Source organism: Podarcis melisellensis (assembly GCF_964234715.1).
Source record: "Podarcis melisellensis genome assembly, chromosome: 1".
Classification (NCBI taxonomy): domain Eukaryota; kingdom Metazoa; phylum Chordata; class Lepidosauria; order Squamata; family Lacertidae; genus Podarcis; species Podarcis melisellensis.
In genome coordinates, this window is record NC_138528.1 from 50,234,493 (window position 1) to 50,252,181 (window position 17,689).

The following is a 17,689-nucleotide window of genomic DNA, read 5'->3' on the forward strand; positions in this document are numbered from 1 at the left end:
TGTGTTTACATTAGCAAAGACTACAATCCCACCACTGGTATTACAACACTGTCACCCTCCCTGCTGTGATAACTTGCCAAGCACGTGAAGATGAAAAGGAAACTCCAATAGACCGGGAACCAAGTTGTCCTGCCTTTGTGTAGTTAAGAGGTCCTCATGGAAAATTACATTGTGTGCTCAGGCAGTCTAAAGCAGATTTCTAAGATGCAAGTAATAAGTGACAGGTTACAAATCTCATTATTATTATTTCTCTATTTTTCTAAATCTACACAACCTCATCTCTTCCCAGAACATCCCATTGTGACCCTTAAGAAGTGTCTCAATTGTTTCCCTGCTATTGTGTAACCAAACCTTCAGTCCTTATCAAGTTGTAAGTACCTCTGAACTCAGCAAGTTTCCATGTAAACCTATTTAAGCTCACACTGCAGAGGGTTGGACTAGATGACCCTCAGGGTCCCTTCCAACTCTACAATTCTATGATGATATGTTCCACACTGTAATAGTGCTGCGCTGTAAACAGTGAAGCATTAAACTCTGGAGAGCACAGGATCAAAAGAATCAGTGAATCCTAAATTCTGGAAGTAGAATTAGTTCCTACAAGAATGATTTCCATCTGGGGTAATTTCCAAACCACCTTGGAAATTCCCATCAGGGAAAGAGATGGGGGTATAAATAAAATATATAAGAATACATACATAATTTTATTTGTATGCCGCTTTCCCATAGTTAAAACTGTGCTCAAGGTGGCTTGCAACATAACAAATGTAGTCATAAACAATCAATAAAACATAAAGCACACCACCAAATCAAACAATATAATAATAATAATAATAATAATAATAATAATAATAATAATAATAATGGCTGCCAGCTCCAGAGAAACAGGCAGAGTAAGTGACAACACTGAACAAATGTCCTGTCTGTTGCTCTGGGAGTTTTGAGGAGAAGAAGAGCTACAGTGATGGTTACATCATGGGAGCAACATTCGTGTGGGATCTGTTGCAAGAGATGGCTGTTTGTGGAAACGGGTGAATCTTCTAGAATTCAGAGAATGAGTCTCTCTGGTTCATAGACTCATATAGTTGGGCTGTGTACACATTACCAGCTTGAAACACAGCTTGCTCATTCTTTTTCTCAGTTTGAATTGAAACAAGTTTGGGGAGAAATGCATCAAAATGCAGCATTTCCTAACAAATGACAGGATAGAAGTGGCTTGTGGCTAGCACCATGTGTACACTGCTTCCCAAATCAGCAGTGGAAACCACACTCGATGCAGAATCAATAGGAGTGTTGGCCCAGCCTTGAAAGACCTTTATTCCAAACTTCTCAATTCAGAATATCCTCTATCAAATGAGTGCCTAGCTTCTGCCTGAAGGACCTCGAGCAAGGGAGAGTGCCCACCCCTGGCAAGTGCCCTCCATGTCAAACTGCTCTGGCCATCAAGAAGTTTCTTCCTAATGTTCGTCTGAAATCTACCCTTACCTCTGCTCTCTGGGGCAGCTGCGAACAGGTATTTGCCCTCTTCTGTGTCACAGCCAAGTGCTGAAATAGGGCTGAAAAGAAGTGTGCATGCACACGAAAGCTCATACCAATAACTAACTTAGTTGGTCTCTAAGGTGCTACTGAAGTATTTTTTAATTATTTTTTATATTTGTTTTGTTTTGCTTCAACTACGGCAGACCAACCTGTAGCCTCCCTAGTGTCCCTGCACCTACCACAGGAATAGTTGATAAGCCTAAGAGATAAGGATAACAAGTAGGCTTGTGTTCCTGCAACTCCTGACCTCTAGTGCTAGTGCTTACTAGGTAAACAAACCCATCTGTCTGCAACATAAAGTGTAGAGGTAAGGAGGCCACCATGCAGGAAGAGTAAGGGATAGATGAGAAAAGTGATGCTTAGCTCCATATGAAGGATCACATCAGGGGAGAGGGCCCAAAAGGGCATTAGAGAACCCTCTTCACACTTTTTGTGACATTTTGGTGGGTCCCAATATAGACATTTCCCAACAGCGGATTTTGGGAGTTTATTATCCGCTGAGTATTCACAGGAAGACACAAGCATTTTTAAGCCAAGGAACAATGGATGAGGAAAGAATAAAAAGCATATCTCTTATTCACAGTGATACATGTTTTGTGTGTGCAAAATTTAGGAGCTAGGCAGTTTTGGAGCTGCCAGGGAGCAAGGGGGTGAGTGCAGGATGCAAGTTGGAGAAGACCTGCTTCTAAGAAAGGCTGAAGAAACAAAGAGAAAACGGGTAAATAAACATGGGGGGCCCCATGTTTAGCTTGGGGGCCCCCATGTTTAGCTTGGAAAGCTAAAAAAGGGAGAGGGATTGAAGAAATGGGGAAGAGAAGAGAAATGAAAAGAGGAACAAAAGCGAGAGAGGTACCGTATTTTTTCGCCCTATAGGACGCACTTTTTCCCCTCCAAAAATGAAGGGGAAATGTGTGTGCGTCCTATGGGGCGAATGCAGGCTTTCGCTGAAGCCTGGAGAGCGAGAGGGGTCGGTCCAGGCTTCAGGGGAGCCCCACCGCCAGCCCCACAAGCTCGGGAGACAGCGGGGAGGCGCAGCGCGCCATCCCGCTGTCTCCCGATGTAGTTTGGAGGCTGACGGCGGGGAGACGCATGCTTCTCCCCGCCGCCAGCCCTGCAAGCTCCGGGGACAGCGGGGAGGCGCAGCGCGTCTTCCCGCTGTCCCCGGACCTGGTCTGAAGGCTGCCGGTGGGGAGAAGAACGCTTCTCCCCTCTGCCGGCCCCACAAGCAGCTGGGGGGGAATAATTTTTTTCTTTATTTCCCCCCCCCAAAAAACTAGGTGCGTCCTATGGGCCGGTGCGTCCTATGGAGCGAAAAATACGGTATTTGGTTCTAAGAAGGATGTGTTAAAAAGAACAAAAAGTTGCAGGGAAAACAATCCAGTCTCTCTATCACATAGGCAAAGCTTTGGGTTTGACAGAACTTAACACTTCCCAGTCATCAGATTATCTGTATTTTAAAATTTTAATGCCATTTTGATTTCATCACATTTCACCACAGCCAGCAGTGGCCAAAGGAGAATGTGGCCCTTCGATCAGCTCTAAGGAAAGTGGGTACAGAATTGCAGTCCAACTGTTTCAAGGCCCTATTTAAGCCTTGAGTGTGTTACTGGTTCCAGACCCTCCAAGTGCCCCTATTTTCCAGGGACAGTCCCAGATTTACAGAAGCCATCCTGTTTTCTGATTTGATCCCAGAATGTCCCACTTTTCCTTAGGATTTCCCCATTTTCATCAAATAAAGTTTGGAATGTATGGAGTTACGTGACCCCCGAGCCAAGGAGATAAACAATTATACATCTGAAGGCAGCCCTGTATAGGGAAGATTTTTAATGTTAAATGTTTTATTGTGTTGTGATATATATTGGAAGCTACCCAGAGTGGCTGGGACAACCCAGTCAGATGGGCATGGTATAAAGAAAATGGTTGTTGTTGTTGAATAGGATGTCCCTATTTTCATCAGAGAAATGTTGGAGGGTATATTGTTCCCTCCCATTTTACTCCACTCTAATAAGCACTTTTGGCAGTCTTGGCAGATAAGAGCCATAAGGCCTCTTCTACTAAAGGTGAGGTGCTGACTCCACCCTTTGAGAAATCTGATCTGTTGACACCAGGATTCTTTGCACCAGCCAAACTAGCCATAGACTTTGCTAAGGGCTTCAGGAAGTGCTTTCCCTTGTGTTTGCAATACCTGAGTACGGTGAGGATTGTAATGGCTCAGGTGCTGATGTAGGCCAAAGGGATGCCGGGAGATTAATAGAGTCACAAATCCACATTTTAAAAGTTGACTTCCACAGAGTCCTTTTTGAGCACTGGCGGATATCCCAAGCCTCAGTTATGCTTTGAGTATCATTTAGATTCCCACCCCCGCCCCCGCCCTCCCACTGCAAGGTGATATTTTGCAGTCAACTGATGATGAACATTCGCAAACATTTGAAACCTCTGAATGGTTCAGCCCACACAATATGAATTCAGCAAACCAGGCTGCCTCACTTGTGCGAGCTTGAAAACATGTTCAGCCTTTTGTCAGCTGCGGGGCAGAGGAATGAAAAAAGCACCCTTGTGGCAAAAAAATACGGGCACAGGAATTTTACCCATAATCGGCTGCTTCATCCAAGCACACAGTGTGTACCTATATTATGCCATACCTTATAATCCGTAAGAGGCACACACATTTTATTTTTACATACTGTACGGTGTTGGGGGCAATTGCCGCTCACTTGCTTCAGTGTGTACACACCGAGGGTCTCAGAAGTCGTTTGAATAATTTGAGGAAAAGTAGGGGGCCTTAATGAAATTTACAAGCCCTCTCTGCCTAACACCTGCTAGACAATTACAGACAAATTGTGCCCCCATACATTTCTAAAAACAGCAGCTAAGGGGGCTGTCATAAAAGCTAAGGAGGGGACATGCCCCAGTGTAATCGAAGCACCGCTTGTCTCCCTCACAGATTATGAAATCCTTCCATGGTTATGCTACCCACGCAGCAGCCTACCTAGTTTTGTAATGTGCAATATGGCAATTGGTGGAACTAGTGGCCAATTAGTGGGCCGAGAAGCTTTTGTCTCACTTGCTTCTCTGAATGACTTCCCCAAATCCCCCCAGTGAATCACTGCTAAAATCAGGTATATAAACATGAAACCTACTTAGGTATTTTTTGCAGCCGCTTCCGCAAAGGCTGGAACCAGCGAGCCTTGCAAATCCATTGCTGCTAAGAGGCTTGGCTCGGGAAGTGCTATATATAACCAGCTCCGGCAGCCCACGCTCCCCCCGCCAGAGACACCTCCACACACACCACATTCTCTCTATTTCTGGAAGAAACATTTATTTCCAAGTCCTTAAAAATACCAAGCGTGCTTTTTCTCCTCCTCCTTCTTTTACGTAAAAGGCTGATGCTGCCACCCTCTACCCTTCTGCCGGCTGGGGGAGCAGAGCAGGCAGAGGACTGGCAGGAAGTGCCCATAGGCAGTTAACATGACGTGAAACGTGGGGTCTCGGACAGGCTGAGGAAATTTTGCCTTCGCAGGAGTTGTATCACAATCTTTTTTGGGCTCAGCCATCCTCTTTCCAGGGAGCCTTTTGCTAATCCTCATGCCAACACCCCCACACACACTGCAAAATAGTAAGGTAAAGGTAAAAGTTAAAGGACCCCTGGATGGTTAAGTCCAGTCAAAGGTGACTATGGGGTTGCGGTGCTCATCTCGCTTTCAGGCTGAGGGAGCTGGCATTTGTCAACAGACAGCTTTCCAGGTCATGTGGCCAGCATGGCTAAACCACTTCTGGCACAATAGGACACCATGACGGAAACCAGAGTGCATGGAAACACCGTTTACCTTCCTACCACAGAGGTACCTATTTATCTACTTGCAGTGCTTTCGAACTGCTAGGTTGGCAGAAGCTGGGACAGAGCAATGGGAGCTCTTTCCGTCACACGTATTCAAACCACCGACCTTCCAATCGGCAAGTCCGAGAAGCTCAGTGGTTTAGACCACAGCGCCACCTGCAAAATACATTCTTTAAACAGTGGTGCAGTGATAAAACTGATAGCACATTTCCAAAGCTAAGCAGGGTCCGGCATGTTTTCCTATTAGATGGGAGACTGCGTGCTGGGATTCCTGCATTCTAGTTGGAAGACTATAGAGCTGACCCTGATCCTACAGTCCTCCATTTTTTGACAAATGCTTTGGAGGAATGGGAGATGGTTAGAACAGCTCACAGCGTGCTGCATGTACTGGGTTATGCCTGCACATCCAACTCCTTTGATGTGGCCATGGATTTCCTCCTGCCTGGGTTCTCTTTGGACCTGGTGTTTAAGACTGCCATCTGTCTGGTGTTCTTTAGAGGATCTGCAGTGTTAGGCAACAGGAGCATCTCAATTTTCCTCTTTGCAAATAGCTTGAATTTGTCTGCATTTGCATGTGCTAACCTGTGAGCACAGACTGACATACAAATGTGATAACATCACCTGGAACTTTTCACTCTTGGCACTCCCTTGCTGTATCCAAATTCCCCCACCTGTAATGTTTACAGCAGCTCCAGCATTTTGGAATGCCCTGCGTTAATCACAGGTTTGAGCTATCCCAGGACTTAAACAAGTCTAAGGAGGACAGAGAAGTACTGAGAGCCGGATGGTTGCTGTATGCAAAACCTGAATATTAAATTCCATCTCACTAGGATTGTTCTGCGTCCTGATTCTTACTCCTAACAATCCCAGTTGCGTAATCTGCTACACTACACAGCTGCTTACTAGATTACAACCCAAGAGTCAAGACTGGTCATATTGTACTGCAACAGTATGTGTCTGTGGCTAGGCCTGGCTTTCTGCACAAGACCAATTCTGGTTTAGAGACATTGCCAGGCTCATTATCCTGTCTCTGCCTTACTTTCTTTCTTCAGATTCCAGGTTGGACAGTGATATAAAATGCTGATCTTCCTTTCATTCTGGTCAGAAAGTTTATTGGCATGAATAATAATACAGCCGCCCTGTGGAGTGCCTTCCTGTCAGATGTCAAGGAAATAAACAACTATCTGACTTTTAGAAGACATCTGAAGGCAGCCCTGTTTAGAGAAGTTTGAAATGTTTCATATCATATTGTGTTTTAATTTGTTGAAAGCTGCCCAGAGTTGTTGTTGTTGTTGTTGTTGTTGTTGTTGTTGTTGTTGTTGTTGTTGTTGTTGTTGCTGCTGCTGCTGCTGCTGCTGCTGCTGCTGCTGCTGCTGCTGAGTTGGTTAATAAAGGATGTTCTGACACAGACTGATATATTTTCTTCTTAAAGCATTTAACAGGCTGCGGCACACAGACACACACACATCCCAAACAGAACAAGTTTTCTGTGCCTAAAAGGTGTCTGTATGCATCCTTGACTGCTTAAAAAGCGACGTTTTGAACATTTTGTCCTGACTGACAACTCCATGAGTCACTTTCAACAACTATCACAGAATTAATTATAACTAGAATCTGCAAGTATTACAGGTAGAAAATATAGGTGTGAAGGGGGTGGGGGGTTTTTGGGTCATCAGAAGAGGCATACAAAGTTTGCTAATGGTCCCAATCAGAAGAAAATTGGAACTCAAGGATGGAGTTTTCAGAACTTTCTATCGAAAGAACCCCTGGCCAGATAGGACGATGAAGCAGCTTCCCAGCAAATCCAAATGGTTCATATTAGTTTGCAATATGTTCCATTCCTCCCACAGGGATTCTGGGATAATTGCAGCAAGCTAATCCATTCATAAAACATTCCCTGCGCACCTGGAGAAGTATAGCTTGGAAGGCAAATCCTGTTCACTTCCCTTTCCCAGCCTTGATAATCCCTGACTCATGGTGGCATCCAGGCCAGAATGCTTTTAAGCTTCAGAAAGTAGACCATTGTGTGCATCAGGTTAGGGCAAGTCATGCCTCTGGCTTTAAGGAATCCCCCCTGTGTCCAGCTGCAACATACAATAAGGCACTTAATGGTGGCATTAATAAGCAGTGTGTAACCTGGAAGCAGTCCTTCGCTTAAGACAGTAAGAGCTGTTCGACAGCAGAATGGTCTCCCTTGGGAGGTGGTGGACTCTCCTTCGGAGATTTCCACCCATGGGCATAGCCAGGATTTATGTTGGGGATTACTTAAGTATTTTTATTGATTTACATGATTGGGGGGGGCAGCTGCCCCCCTGACTATGCCCATGTTTCCACCTGTCCTGGATACTTGAGCTGAGATTCCTGCATTGCAGAGAGTTGGACCAGATGACTCTCAAGGTCCCTTGGTGCTCGCCAGATATTTTGGGTGACAACTCCCCCTAGCCCACGCTGGCTGGGGCTGATGAGAATTGTCATCCAAAACATATGGAGGCACCGGGTTGGCAAAGGCTGTCGCAAAGTTTCTAGAGCATAGCTCACAGATCATGCTGCACACCTGCTAAGAATGGCTAAATGTTTTGAGCCGGGGCATTTGAACAGCAACTTTCCACAACCTCTGTTTGATGTTCTGGCACATACCGTATTTTTCACTCCATAAGGCGCACCTGACCATAAGGCACACCTAGTTTTTAGAGGGGGAAATCAAGGGGGGGAATATTATTTCCCCCCCAGCTCAGGGAGCAGTGGACAGGCTGTGCGCAGCCTGTCCGCTTCTCCCTGCTTTTGCGGGAGGTGGGGGAATTCCCCTGCCCTCAAAAGCCCACAGAAGCCCTGCACCCTTTAAGGAGTGCGCGGCTCCTGCAGGCTTTTCAACAAGGAGGGAGAAGGGACTAACTGGCCGTGTCAGTCCCTACTCCCTCCTGGGGAAAAGCCCGCAAGAGCCACGCGGAGCTTGTGTGTGGCTCTTGGGGGCTTTTCTTGCCTGCCTCCCCCCTGCATTCGCTCCATAAGACACACACACATTTCCTCTTACTTTTTAGGAAGGAAAAAAGTTTGTCTTATGGAGCGAAAAATACAGTAACCTGTCCTGAAGCAAATTTCTTAACCCGAAGTACTATTTCTGTGTTAGCAGAGTCTGTAACCTGAAGCGTATGTAACCTGAAACGTATGTTACCTGAAGCGTATGTAACCTGAAACGTATGTAACCTGAAGCGTATGTAACCTAAGGATAACACTTTATACTGTGGGGATCACATGTGCTATAGTAGCACCATTCATTTTCCTGAATTTTAGCCCCCATGGACCACAGATCTTCTGTGCACAAAGTTGGCTACCCAAGTCATTCTAGGAGACCCTAAGCACAAGTCTATTACTAGTTACGGTAGTTACAGCCTCTCTCCCTCCGTCCAATGAGCTCAGAGCAGTGCTTTGGCTTCACAACAACCCTGCAGGGTAGGTTAGGCTGAGAAAGTGACTTGTCCTTTCAGTGAGCTTGAATGAGAATGATACTTGAATGGGGATGTAATCCCGGGCACTTTCCACATCTAAATCTAGCATTTGAATCACTGCAAAGTACAAATTCATCAGATAGTTAGATCACCGTTCTCAGATGCAAGCAATGGTGTTTGAAGATGGGGGTATGTCACCCCCATTTTATCTGTTTGCAGTAGAAACATTAGTATCCATGAAGCAAGAATGTTTTCTATATAAAGTATTTTCCTTCATACACTGTTCAGGACAGAGGGTTGCTCCATGAGTGTACAGTGAATCACTTCAAACCGCCCTCAGTTATTGACTGCTGAAGTGTTTATATAGGGATGATCAGGGAGAGTCAGCATGCAAGGCTGGTAAGGCGATGGCAGCTTCTGTGGCGGAGAATGGGCAAGCTTTTTAGTATCACAAAGCTCTTCTTCAAGCAACCTGGGAAGCTTTAAATTTAGCTCTGAGCTTTCAGTCACAGTGAACCATGGCTTCTTATATTCGGTGACACCCTGTTTTGCTTGTTTAATGCTACCAACTTAAAGTGGGTTATTATAAAGCTGGTAACTAAAGTGGCATTGCAAAGTAATATACTTGGAGTTGTTTTTAGCTTTAATAGAGAACAGCTCCGAGAAGCTCAAAAGCTTTCACATTGTCACCTACAGAAACCCGATTTACAAATTACAAAAACAATAGCTTAGGTTACAGGGTACGAATTATTTACTCCCTCGTTTCTCTGTTACTCACAGGCCCATGTAGTGGCAGCTGTCCTTCGACTTTCTCATCCCACCACCCCATTTTACTCCCATACAGGTACATGTGTCCTTCTGATCCCTTCCGCTAATGCAGTCACCAAGTCTTGGCATCAGCTAGAATGAAGTCTGTAGGTTCATGACAGGAGTCCTGCCCTGGACCAAGAAGAATGGGGCTTCTCCTTGCTGGAGACATCACAGACATGAGTATATGGACTGGGATCTCAGCTAAGCATGCTGGCTACTGGCTCAGTCCCAAGTCAATAGCCTCACTATAACCGGGTCAAAAAGAATGGCTTGGGGTGGTGCACTTTCAAAGGCAGAGACAAATACAGGAAACACAAATGACTGTATATGATTTAAATTTATTTTCTCGACCACCCCCGCCTCCAGGTTTCCCAGTCATACACTTCGGAAGTTTTTCTGCCTCACTTCCTTATTTACATTTCTCTGCCATCCACAGATGCTTAAAGTGTTTTTCAGGGGGAAGGGAAAGAGATTGTATGCGAGGGTAAAATCACATTGATTTAGCCGATCAATTCCCTAGTTATATTAAATCTGTTAGGACCATCTATAATGATAAAGGGGGAGCTAAGTGGTTATTGGACTCCCCCTCGCATCGACCTCCTTCAACATGGCCAGCAATCAGGGATGATGGAAGTTGCAGGACAACTACAACTGGAGGGGGTGCCACATTGGCTATTCCTGTACTTGAGACACACACACCTGTAGACTTTTGGTTGCTGACTGAAAAAATCTAAGGCTGCAACCCTAGGCACACTGACTTGAGACTGAGTCCCCATAAACTCAGCGGAATTTATTTGCAAGCAAACATGCATGGGACTTGGATGTTGCTCTGCCCTGTGTCTCCCCCAGACCCGCTTTCTGGTAGTTCACAAAACATTCAGAGTGAGCAGAAAATCACCTGAAATGTCTTGCTTTTCCTAGAACCAGCCCCCTTGGCGACTTGACCGGAGGAAGCCCTTACCTGTAGGACACCTGTTTTCTGATGGTCAAGTGCAGAAACTGATCCTCCATCTGTGCCCTTAGGGAAGGGCCTGCTTCGGCTCTCTCCTCTTCCGGCTGCGGGTTCAAGTTGTGGCCCAGCTGCAGGCTGGGGGGCAGTGACTTCCCGGCTCCGAGAACCCTCCATTCTTCTCTTGCAGAGCCTTGCCAGCTCGCTTTAGCTCCCCTGGCTGTTTCCTCTTCTCCAGCAGAATCGCATCCTCTCCAGGTCCTGGGAGAAGCTTCAGCCATTCTCTCCCAAGGAAGACGGACTCAGGCACTTGCTACCCAGAGGAACACAATACTCAGCCCTGCTGTTCTTGGCGGTGGGCTTGGATTTCTTCGGAAGGAAGGAGAGAGAACAAGGAAGTCAGCTTGCTTGGCTGAGAAGATTTGACAGGTTCTTCAATGGGTGGCTATTGTTGCTTTAGAATTATCACTCATCAGCCTCATTCATTCAGGAAAACAAAAGCACGAGGAATTCCGGGGAGGGAGGGAGATCCCAGAAACTTAGACAGGACGGAGGAATTGCCCCTCCCCAAATACAGCTGCCTTTCCAGAGAGGCAGGAAGATTTTAAAAAATGGGAATAAGAAGTTAATATGACGGCCAAAAGAGAAAAGGAGGCAGCGAACTCGGGAAGGATCAATTTCTGCCAGAGAAGATGGGGAAGCCTTATTCTGTTTCTGTTCTTGCTGGAGGGAGAAAAGGACCAGTCAGGGTTTCTTCATGACCTGGGATCCGATGCTCTCCGCCTCGACGTCTTCCTCCAGAGCAGCCAGGACAGCAGTGAGAAGAAAGCGCCCGCGGAGAAAGAGAGACTCCGCGGACCCTGCTGCCGCAGAAGACAAAGCAAAGGAAGAGACGGAGGGGGGAGAGGGAGGGAAGGGGCTGTGCTAACGCTACACCGGAGAGCAGTGTCACCTAAGAGACATTCGGAAGCCGGCACTTAACCCTTTATAATCCAGGCAGAACTGAGCCCAGGAACTGTGACCTGATCCTAGAATGCCCTGAGATTTGGTTGAGAAAGGATCCGATCATAAAGAGAGGGGGTTCCCCAGGGATCATCTAGTCTGACCTCCGTGCACACGTGGGAAACCCGAAGGGTCTGAACAAGACCACACACGAAGAAGAAAGGTGGGTGAGTGGTCTGCTAGGGTGATTTCTGATGGACAAAGAATAGGGTTCATCCAATAATAGCGTGTTTTATTTATTTATTAAAAAATAGTGGGCGGGGCGTAGCTGTTTCTTTGGCAACTCGGTGATCTCCAGCTGTTTCAGACTAGTCGCATCCAGCTGTAGTCCAAAACAGCTGGAGGGCACCGGGTGCTGTATAAAAAGAGTGAATAGATGTTTTAATTCACATTTTTTTGTCTTAGGCAAGTCACGCCTCTGCAAAATGGAAATAATAATGACCTGCCTCGCAAAGGAAACACCGTGAAATCATTTTTTTAAAAAAATCCTGCTTACTTATCCATATAATGAGGTGGGAGTAAGAATGGGTGCTTGCAGGAAACAGATGGGAATGAAACTTTTATAGCTTGCTGTACTATATATAGTGCTATCAAAATAAGAAAATAATAAAAAGGACTCTTAGGGGGTGTAAGGCTTTAGCTTCTTCCTCTGGAAAAATGGCTGCATGCTTGCCTTTAGTAGAAGGGACTAAACTGCAGGTAAATCTCATTTCCCCAAGACTCCCAATTTATTATTGCTGGTTAAATGTGATTCTCTGCAGAGCTGACACCTCCCTTGCTCTCTGTGCATCATATAGTTGGGCAACTGTCAGAGGTACCTACTGGACAGGGCCTAGGACATGAATCACAATAAAAGACACAATGCATGCATGCACATAATGTGGACATTCTTTAAAGGTTTGTTTTTTGCTTTTATCTCTTGAGTTCTTTCCGGGATGAGTACTTTTATACTCTACAAGGTGCATACTCAAGTCTTCCTTTACAAGAGATACAAGCATGTCGACAATTAAAAATTGAACACCTTTCCCTCTCACCAATATACCCCAATTCTTATTTGTTTCCCACCCACCCCCTACTGCTTATTTGGAATCCCGTGCACTTCCCCTCTCTAACACAGGAGGGCACAGTTTCCTTTTTTTACCCCTCCACCCCCAAAATGAAACAGGTGTTTTTCTCCCAGCAGCTTGGCTATCCACTAACGAAGTTGTCTAACACATCCTCCTGGGCTTGCGGGGGAAGGGTTAGGGCAAGTGGAATACTTCCATTGCTTTTTTTTTTTTTAAAGAGTCTATAGAAGCTCCTAGGTCTTGCATTAAAAGAGTCATGGAATATTGCATCAGTAAATCTTTGCTCCGTAGCCTCTACATCTCTACCCTGCTCCCATGTCTCTTGGTCACATTGGAAAGTATGCACCTGGCTTCTAGAGGCGAAGACAGCACTGCACCAGAAAGCAAGCACGACTTGGTGAATGGGCAGGGATGCTCTGAGGACTGGACTAAATTATACCAGTAGAAACTGGCTCTATTACATGAAGTACCCAGCCAATGGGGATGTACAGCACATGCAGATATTTATTCTCTAAAGAACCAATTTGATCTTGATGCACAAAGATCAGGCAACATTCAGAAATATTCCCTTCCTCTCTCTCTCCCACTACCACCCCCACATGTATGTATGTATGTATGTATGTGGAACCACAGCAGGATTGTGCCTGGTCTGCATTTGTACTTCAGGGGATGAGGATCTGACTGTCCTCTCCAGAGATCTGTAGTGCCATTTATATACTGTTTCTTATCACCAAAGGATGTGAATCTGCTTGGCCACCAATCCTTCCTGTTAACCAGAATCTTGGCCTTGTTGCTGACCTCTCATCTGTTGCCAAGAAGAAGAAGAGGAGGAGGAGGAGGAGGAGGAGGAGGAGTTTGGATTTTATATCCCGCTTTATCACTACCCTAAGGAGTCTCAAAGCGGCTAACATTCACCTTTCCCTTCCTCCCCCACAACAAACACTCTGTGAGGTGAGTGGGGCTGGGAGACTTCAAAGAAGTGTGACTGGCCCAAGGTCACCCAGCAGCTGCATGTGGAGGAGCGGGGAAGTGAACCCGGTTCACCAGATTATGAGTCCACCACTCTTAACCACTACACCACACTGGCTCTCCTGAGAGCAGGCAGCCTTTCAGTAATGGAAAGGAAGAGGCGTCAGAGTGAGTTCCTCTCCTGCTGTCTCTCAGCTGTCTCATAAAGCCCAACCAGGTTCAGTGCTGCCATCTTTCTTTTTCTGGGACTCAGTTATCCTCCGGCACAAAAGGGGATTTCAGCATGGCATGCACGCATATCTGCAAGAAGGAGCTGCTTGGGATTTGCAAGAGAAACCGTGCCTGCTCTTTGCAGACCCGAAACCACCATGAGGAAATAATGTCAGCAGCACCTGGGAAGTGAAAGGGTTCTTGAATCTGCGCACCAGGAACAAGTCATGTCACTTGTGTGACATCTCCGCCTTTTACATTCTCTTTGCCTCGCTAGGGTTACACCCATCAATCGCTTGACATCTCAGCCCCCCACACTTCCCACATCTTCCTACTGCCTTGTCGTGACTTGTCATTTAGCCAAACTCCCCAGGCTTTCCTTTCAAATCTCTCCCATGACTCAGCCCCATCAACCCCCAGATAGCATTAGTTCCTCTTCTCTAGATCAGCTGTCATCTCCTCTGCCCAAGGTGCACATTCAGCCAGTGAAATGTACATTCATTTGGTGTATCTTACATGCCTCAGCATACAAGATACTATCAAATGGTGGCAATTGTTAGAGTAAGGCTTGGACTATGGGCTATTTTTGCTGCATCTGCGCTCTTATTTCCACCTTCCCAAGAGAGAGCCCAGCTCTGCATGGGCCTCACAGTAGCCGGAGTAGCCAGAAATGGGTGGCTAGATAACACACCTTTCAAAAAATCATTTGGCTTCAATGATTAATGCTCCCTTCTGCCCATGAACAGAGATCAGCCTTGCAATTGCTTTATTTCTCCTCTACTAGACCATTGAAATACAAAAATGGATACTGAGCTGTTTAAAGCTCAATGTTCTTTATGCTTCTGCCAGATAGCCAGAGGCTGATCTAGCTGAGTCAATATGCTTCTCACATTTAAAACCAGCCTAAGGGGATTTCACAGCAAACATGACTCTGAAACTCTCCCCGGGCAAAGGAAGCTGGGTGGGGGATTCTAGGGAGAAAGTGACTGTCAGTGGGCGGGGGGCGGGGCAGAGTTAGTCACCCACTTGTCTCTCTTCTCCAGTGCAGGCCACTTCCTCCTGCTGGTCATTGCAGCTGCTGCAATGTCATGTGTGTAGCTTGCTAACCAAGTCTCATGTTGGCTTATTGATAATCTGGAATATAGTGGTACTGTACCTTAGTTTAAGAACAGCTTAGTTTAGGGGTAAGCAAACTTTTTCAGCAGGGGGCTGGTCCACTGTCCCTCAGACCTTGTGGGGGGCCAGACTATATTTTGAAGAAGAAAAAAAATGAACAAATTCCTATGCCCCACAAATAGCCCAGAGATGCATTTTAAATAAAAGGACACATTCTACTCATGTAAAAACACACTGATTCCCTGACCGTCCATGGGCCGGATTTAGAAGGCGATTGGGCCAGATTCGGCCCCTGGGACTTAGTTTGCCTACCCATGGCTTAGTTTATGAACAACTTGGATTAAGAACGCTGCAAGCCCGGAAGTAGGTGTTTTGGTTTGTGAACTTTGCCTTGGAATAAGAATGTTCCTGTTGAGTGTGTTCTATTTGTAAATTGAGTCCCCCACTGCTTTGAGAAAGCACGCCTTGGTTGAAGAATGCTTTGGTTTAAGAACGGACTTCCGGAACGTATTAAGTTTGTAAACCATGGTACAACTGTAGTTGCTGCAGTGAACACTAATAGCAAGACACGTTCTCAAAGTGCCTGCCAGGCATTGCTCAACTACAGTTCCCATCACCCCTGGCCATTGGCCATGCTTGCTGAGGTTGATGGGAATTGTAGTTCAGTAACATCTGGAGGGCCAATGGTTTCCCACTCCTGATATACCTAAGGCAGCAGCAAGAGGTATCCGCAGACGGCTGGGGAGAGGGGGTAACCCTAAGTTAACAGAAGTACAAAAATGTATAGGAAAAAAGGTCTGAGTTGGGAGACTCTCCAAAACAGCCTAACGAGGACTGGTTATGCTCTGTGGCCACTGAGTGTCTGTTGGGGGGTGGAGGGAGAATAGAGCAGTAGTCTCTGGATTTGGCCCATGAAGCCTTTGGAGTGAACCCTGCCCACCTTGCCCACACCTGATGTCATTTGAGAATAAGGCATGGGAAAGTCCAAGCCCGTCTCCAAAGGGAGAATTGGAAGCAGCTTCTAAATGAGCTCCCAATTCCTCCTTTGTAGCTATGGCTTAAGCTGGGCACCCTTATCTGAGATGGTGCTCCGGTTTCTTCCTTCGCAGCCGCAGTGTGAATTCAGAAGAAGTGTCAGATTCCAGATGCTGCAGCTGCAAAGGAAAAAAATATGGGAGACTTCTTCCTTGCTGTGCCCCAGAAGAGTTGTTCGTGAAACTGACCAGACTTGAGCTTCCTATGTTCCTAGGTCTTCTTCATTTGGCCACGCAATTGCGGCATCACAGAACTGCCCAGAACAAAGCAGTTTCCATTCCAATGCCACACTTTCTCCAAAAAGAGCAACAAGGTCAGAGAGAGAGTTTTCTCCCACAGCTAAAAATGAAGTTTTTGCTATCTCCGCCTCCTCACTTGCTTTTCACAGTGCCTGTCTCACACTCACAAGCAAGCATTGACGCAGACATTTTCTTTTTGCCTGAATGTACCTGGAGGCACTTGGTGAGTTTTGCTGAGCCCACGGGCTTCTGATAAGCTGCAGGAGAATCTGTTGCCGTTTGACATGACAAGGATTAACGTGCCCCACTTGACCGTCTCCCTCAAAATGGCATAATTCATTCTGTATGATGACAATAGAGATCCTTAAAGAATAAAGTCCGAGAAAATCAAGGCTTCCGTTAAATTTACTTGGAAGCAAGCCCAGTTTGAAATCAATGGGGCATACTTCTGAATAAACATCCATAGGATGAAGTTGCATAGCCAAATAATAAGAACTATACATAAAGCCATATATTGGGCTTCTCTCCTCTGAACATCCAGCAGAATGAGGTGGTAAAAGCAAAGGCGGATTTAGGGCAGTGTGACTGGTTCCCCCACACTGGGTGCCAAGCCTAGGGTGTGCTGTAGGACAACACAGGTATGTGCAGAATGGAAGGCAAAAGGTGGGGGCTGCTGAATTTTGGCCTCTCACAGGGCACCACTGAAATCTGAAAGACCAAATCCTTGTAAAATCCTGAGGCGGTTGAATGGATCGTACCACTGCAGGTAGGGGGGTACCATAGTGGATCACTTCCCACATAAAATATTTCATTTCAGTTTCAAAAAATAAGCAAACAAATGCATCTGGAAGGACGATTCAAAATTTATAGTTGAAGGTTTTTGTGGTTTTTTGTAATGTGGGAAACTTGTTTTAAAAAAGATCTTCCACCTGCAGTCAGGAATGGCACATGCCATTCTGTCACCTCAGGATTCTGCCATTGCCTTATCCCATAAGGCAAAGAGGCTAAGATTTTTCCATTTAAAAGTATGGTGCTATTTGTTGCTCAATGCATCCAAATGTATCCCTGGATCCAGTCAGCTATGGATCCCTTCCCCACTAATCTGTGCTGGGGTTTCTTGCCTTTCACCCATAATGTCTCCAAGGCAGCATACAAATAAAAACATTTACAAGAATAATGTAATAAGGCCATCTGACAGCCAGTAGACTGTGTGCTGGAGTTTGTGCAAACTTCTTTAAGCGTGGGTCCCTGGATGCTGTCGGACTACAACTCCCATCATCCTTGATCATTGGTTAAGCTAGTAGAGATGATGGGAGTTGTAGTCCAACAAATATCTGGTACCCAAGGTTGAAGAACTGTATAGAGTGTAAGACCAGAAACAGGGAGATCCTGGTGTGTGTTTGGACAAAACTTCAGTACAATCTTTATCCTTGCTGATCCCTCCAAAGGGTGATTATCTTTGCTGACAACTT

General features: G+C 45.9%; 1 protein-coding gene across 3 annotated transcripts in view; it reads right to left on the minus strand.

Moving 5' to 3' along the window:
- DGKZ (diacylglycerol kinase zeta) overlaps window positions 1–11,435 on the minus strand; it is a 133,313-nt gene extending 121,878 nt beyond the window's left edge. The window contains exons 1-2 of one of the 3 annotated variants that reach the window (XM_081900981.1): window positions 11,342–11,435; window positions 10,592–10,948 (exon numbers count right to left, since the gene is read on the minus strand). In XM_081900981.1, coding sequence (XP_081757107.1) covers window positions 10,592–10,860 — 269 coding nt within the window. In that variant the 5' untranslated portion in view covers window positions 10,861–10,948; window positions 11,342–11,435. Of the gene's footprint in view, window positions 1–10,591; window positions 11,123–11,341 lie in introns of those variants that run through there. The other 2 variants (XM_081900980.1, XM_081900978.1) reach the window with 2 other exon arrangements.
- Window positions 11,436–17,689: the final 6,254 nt, after the last annotated feature.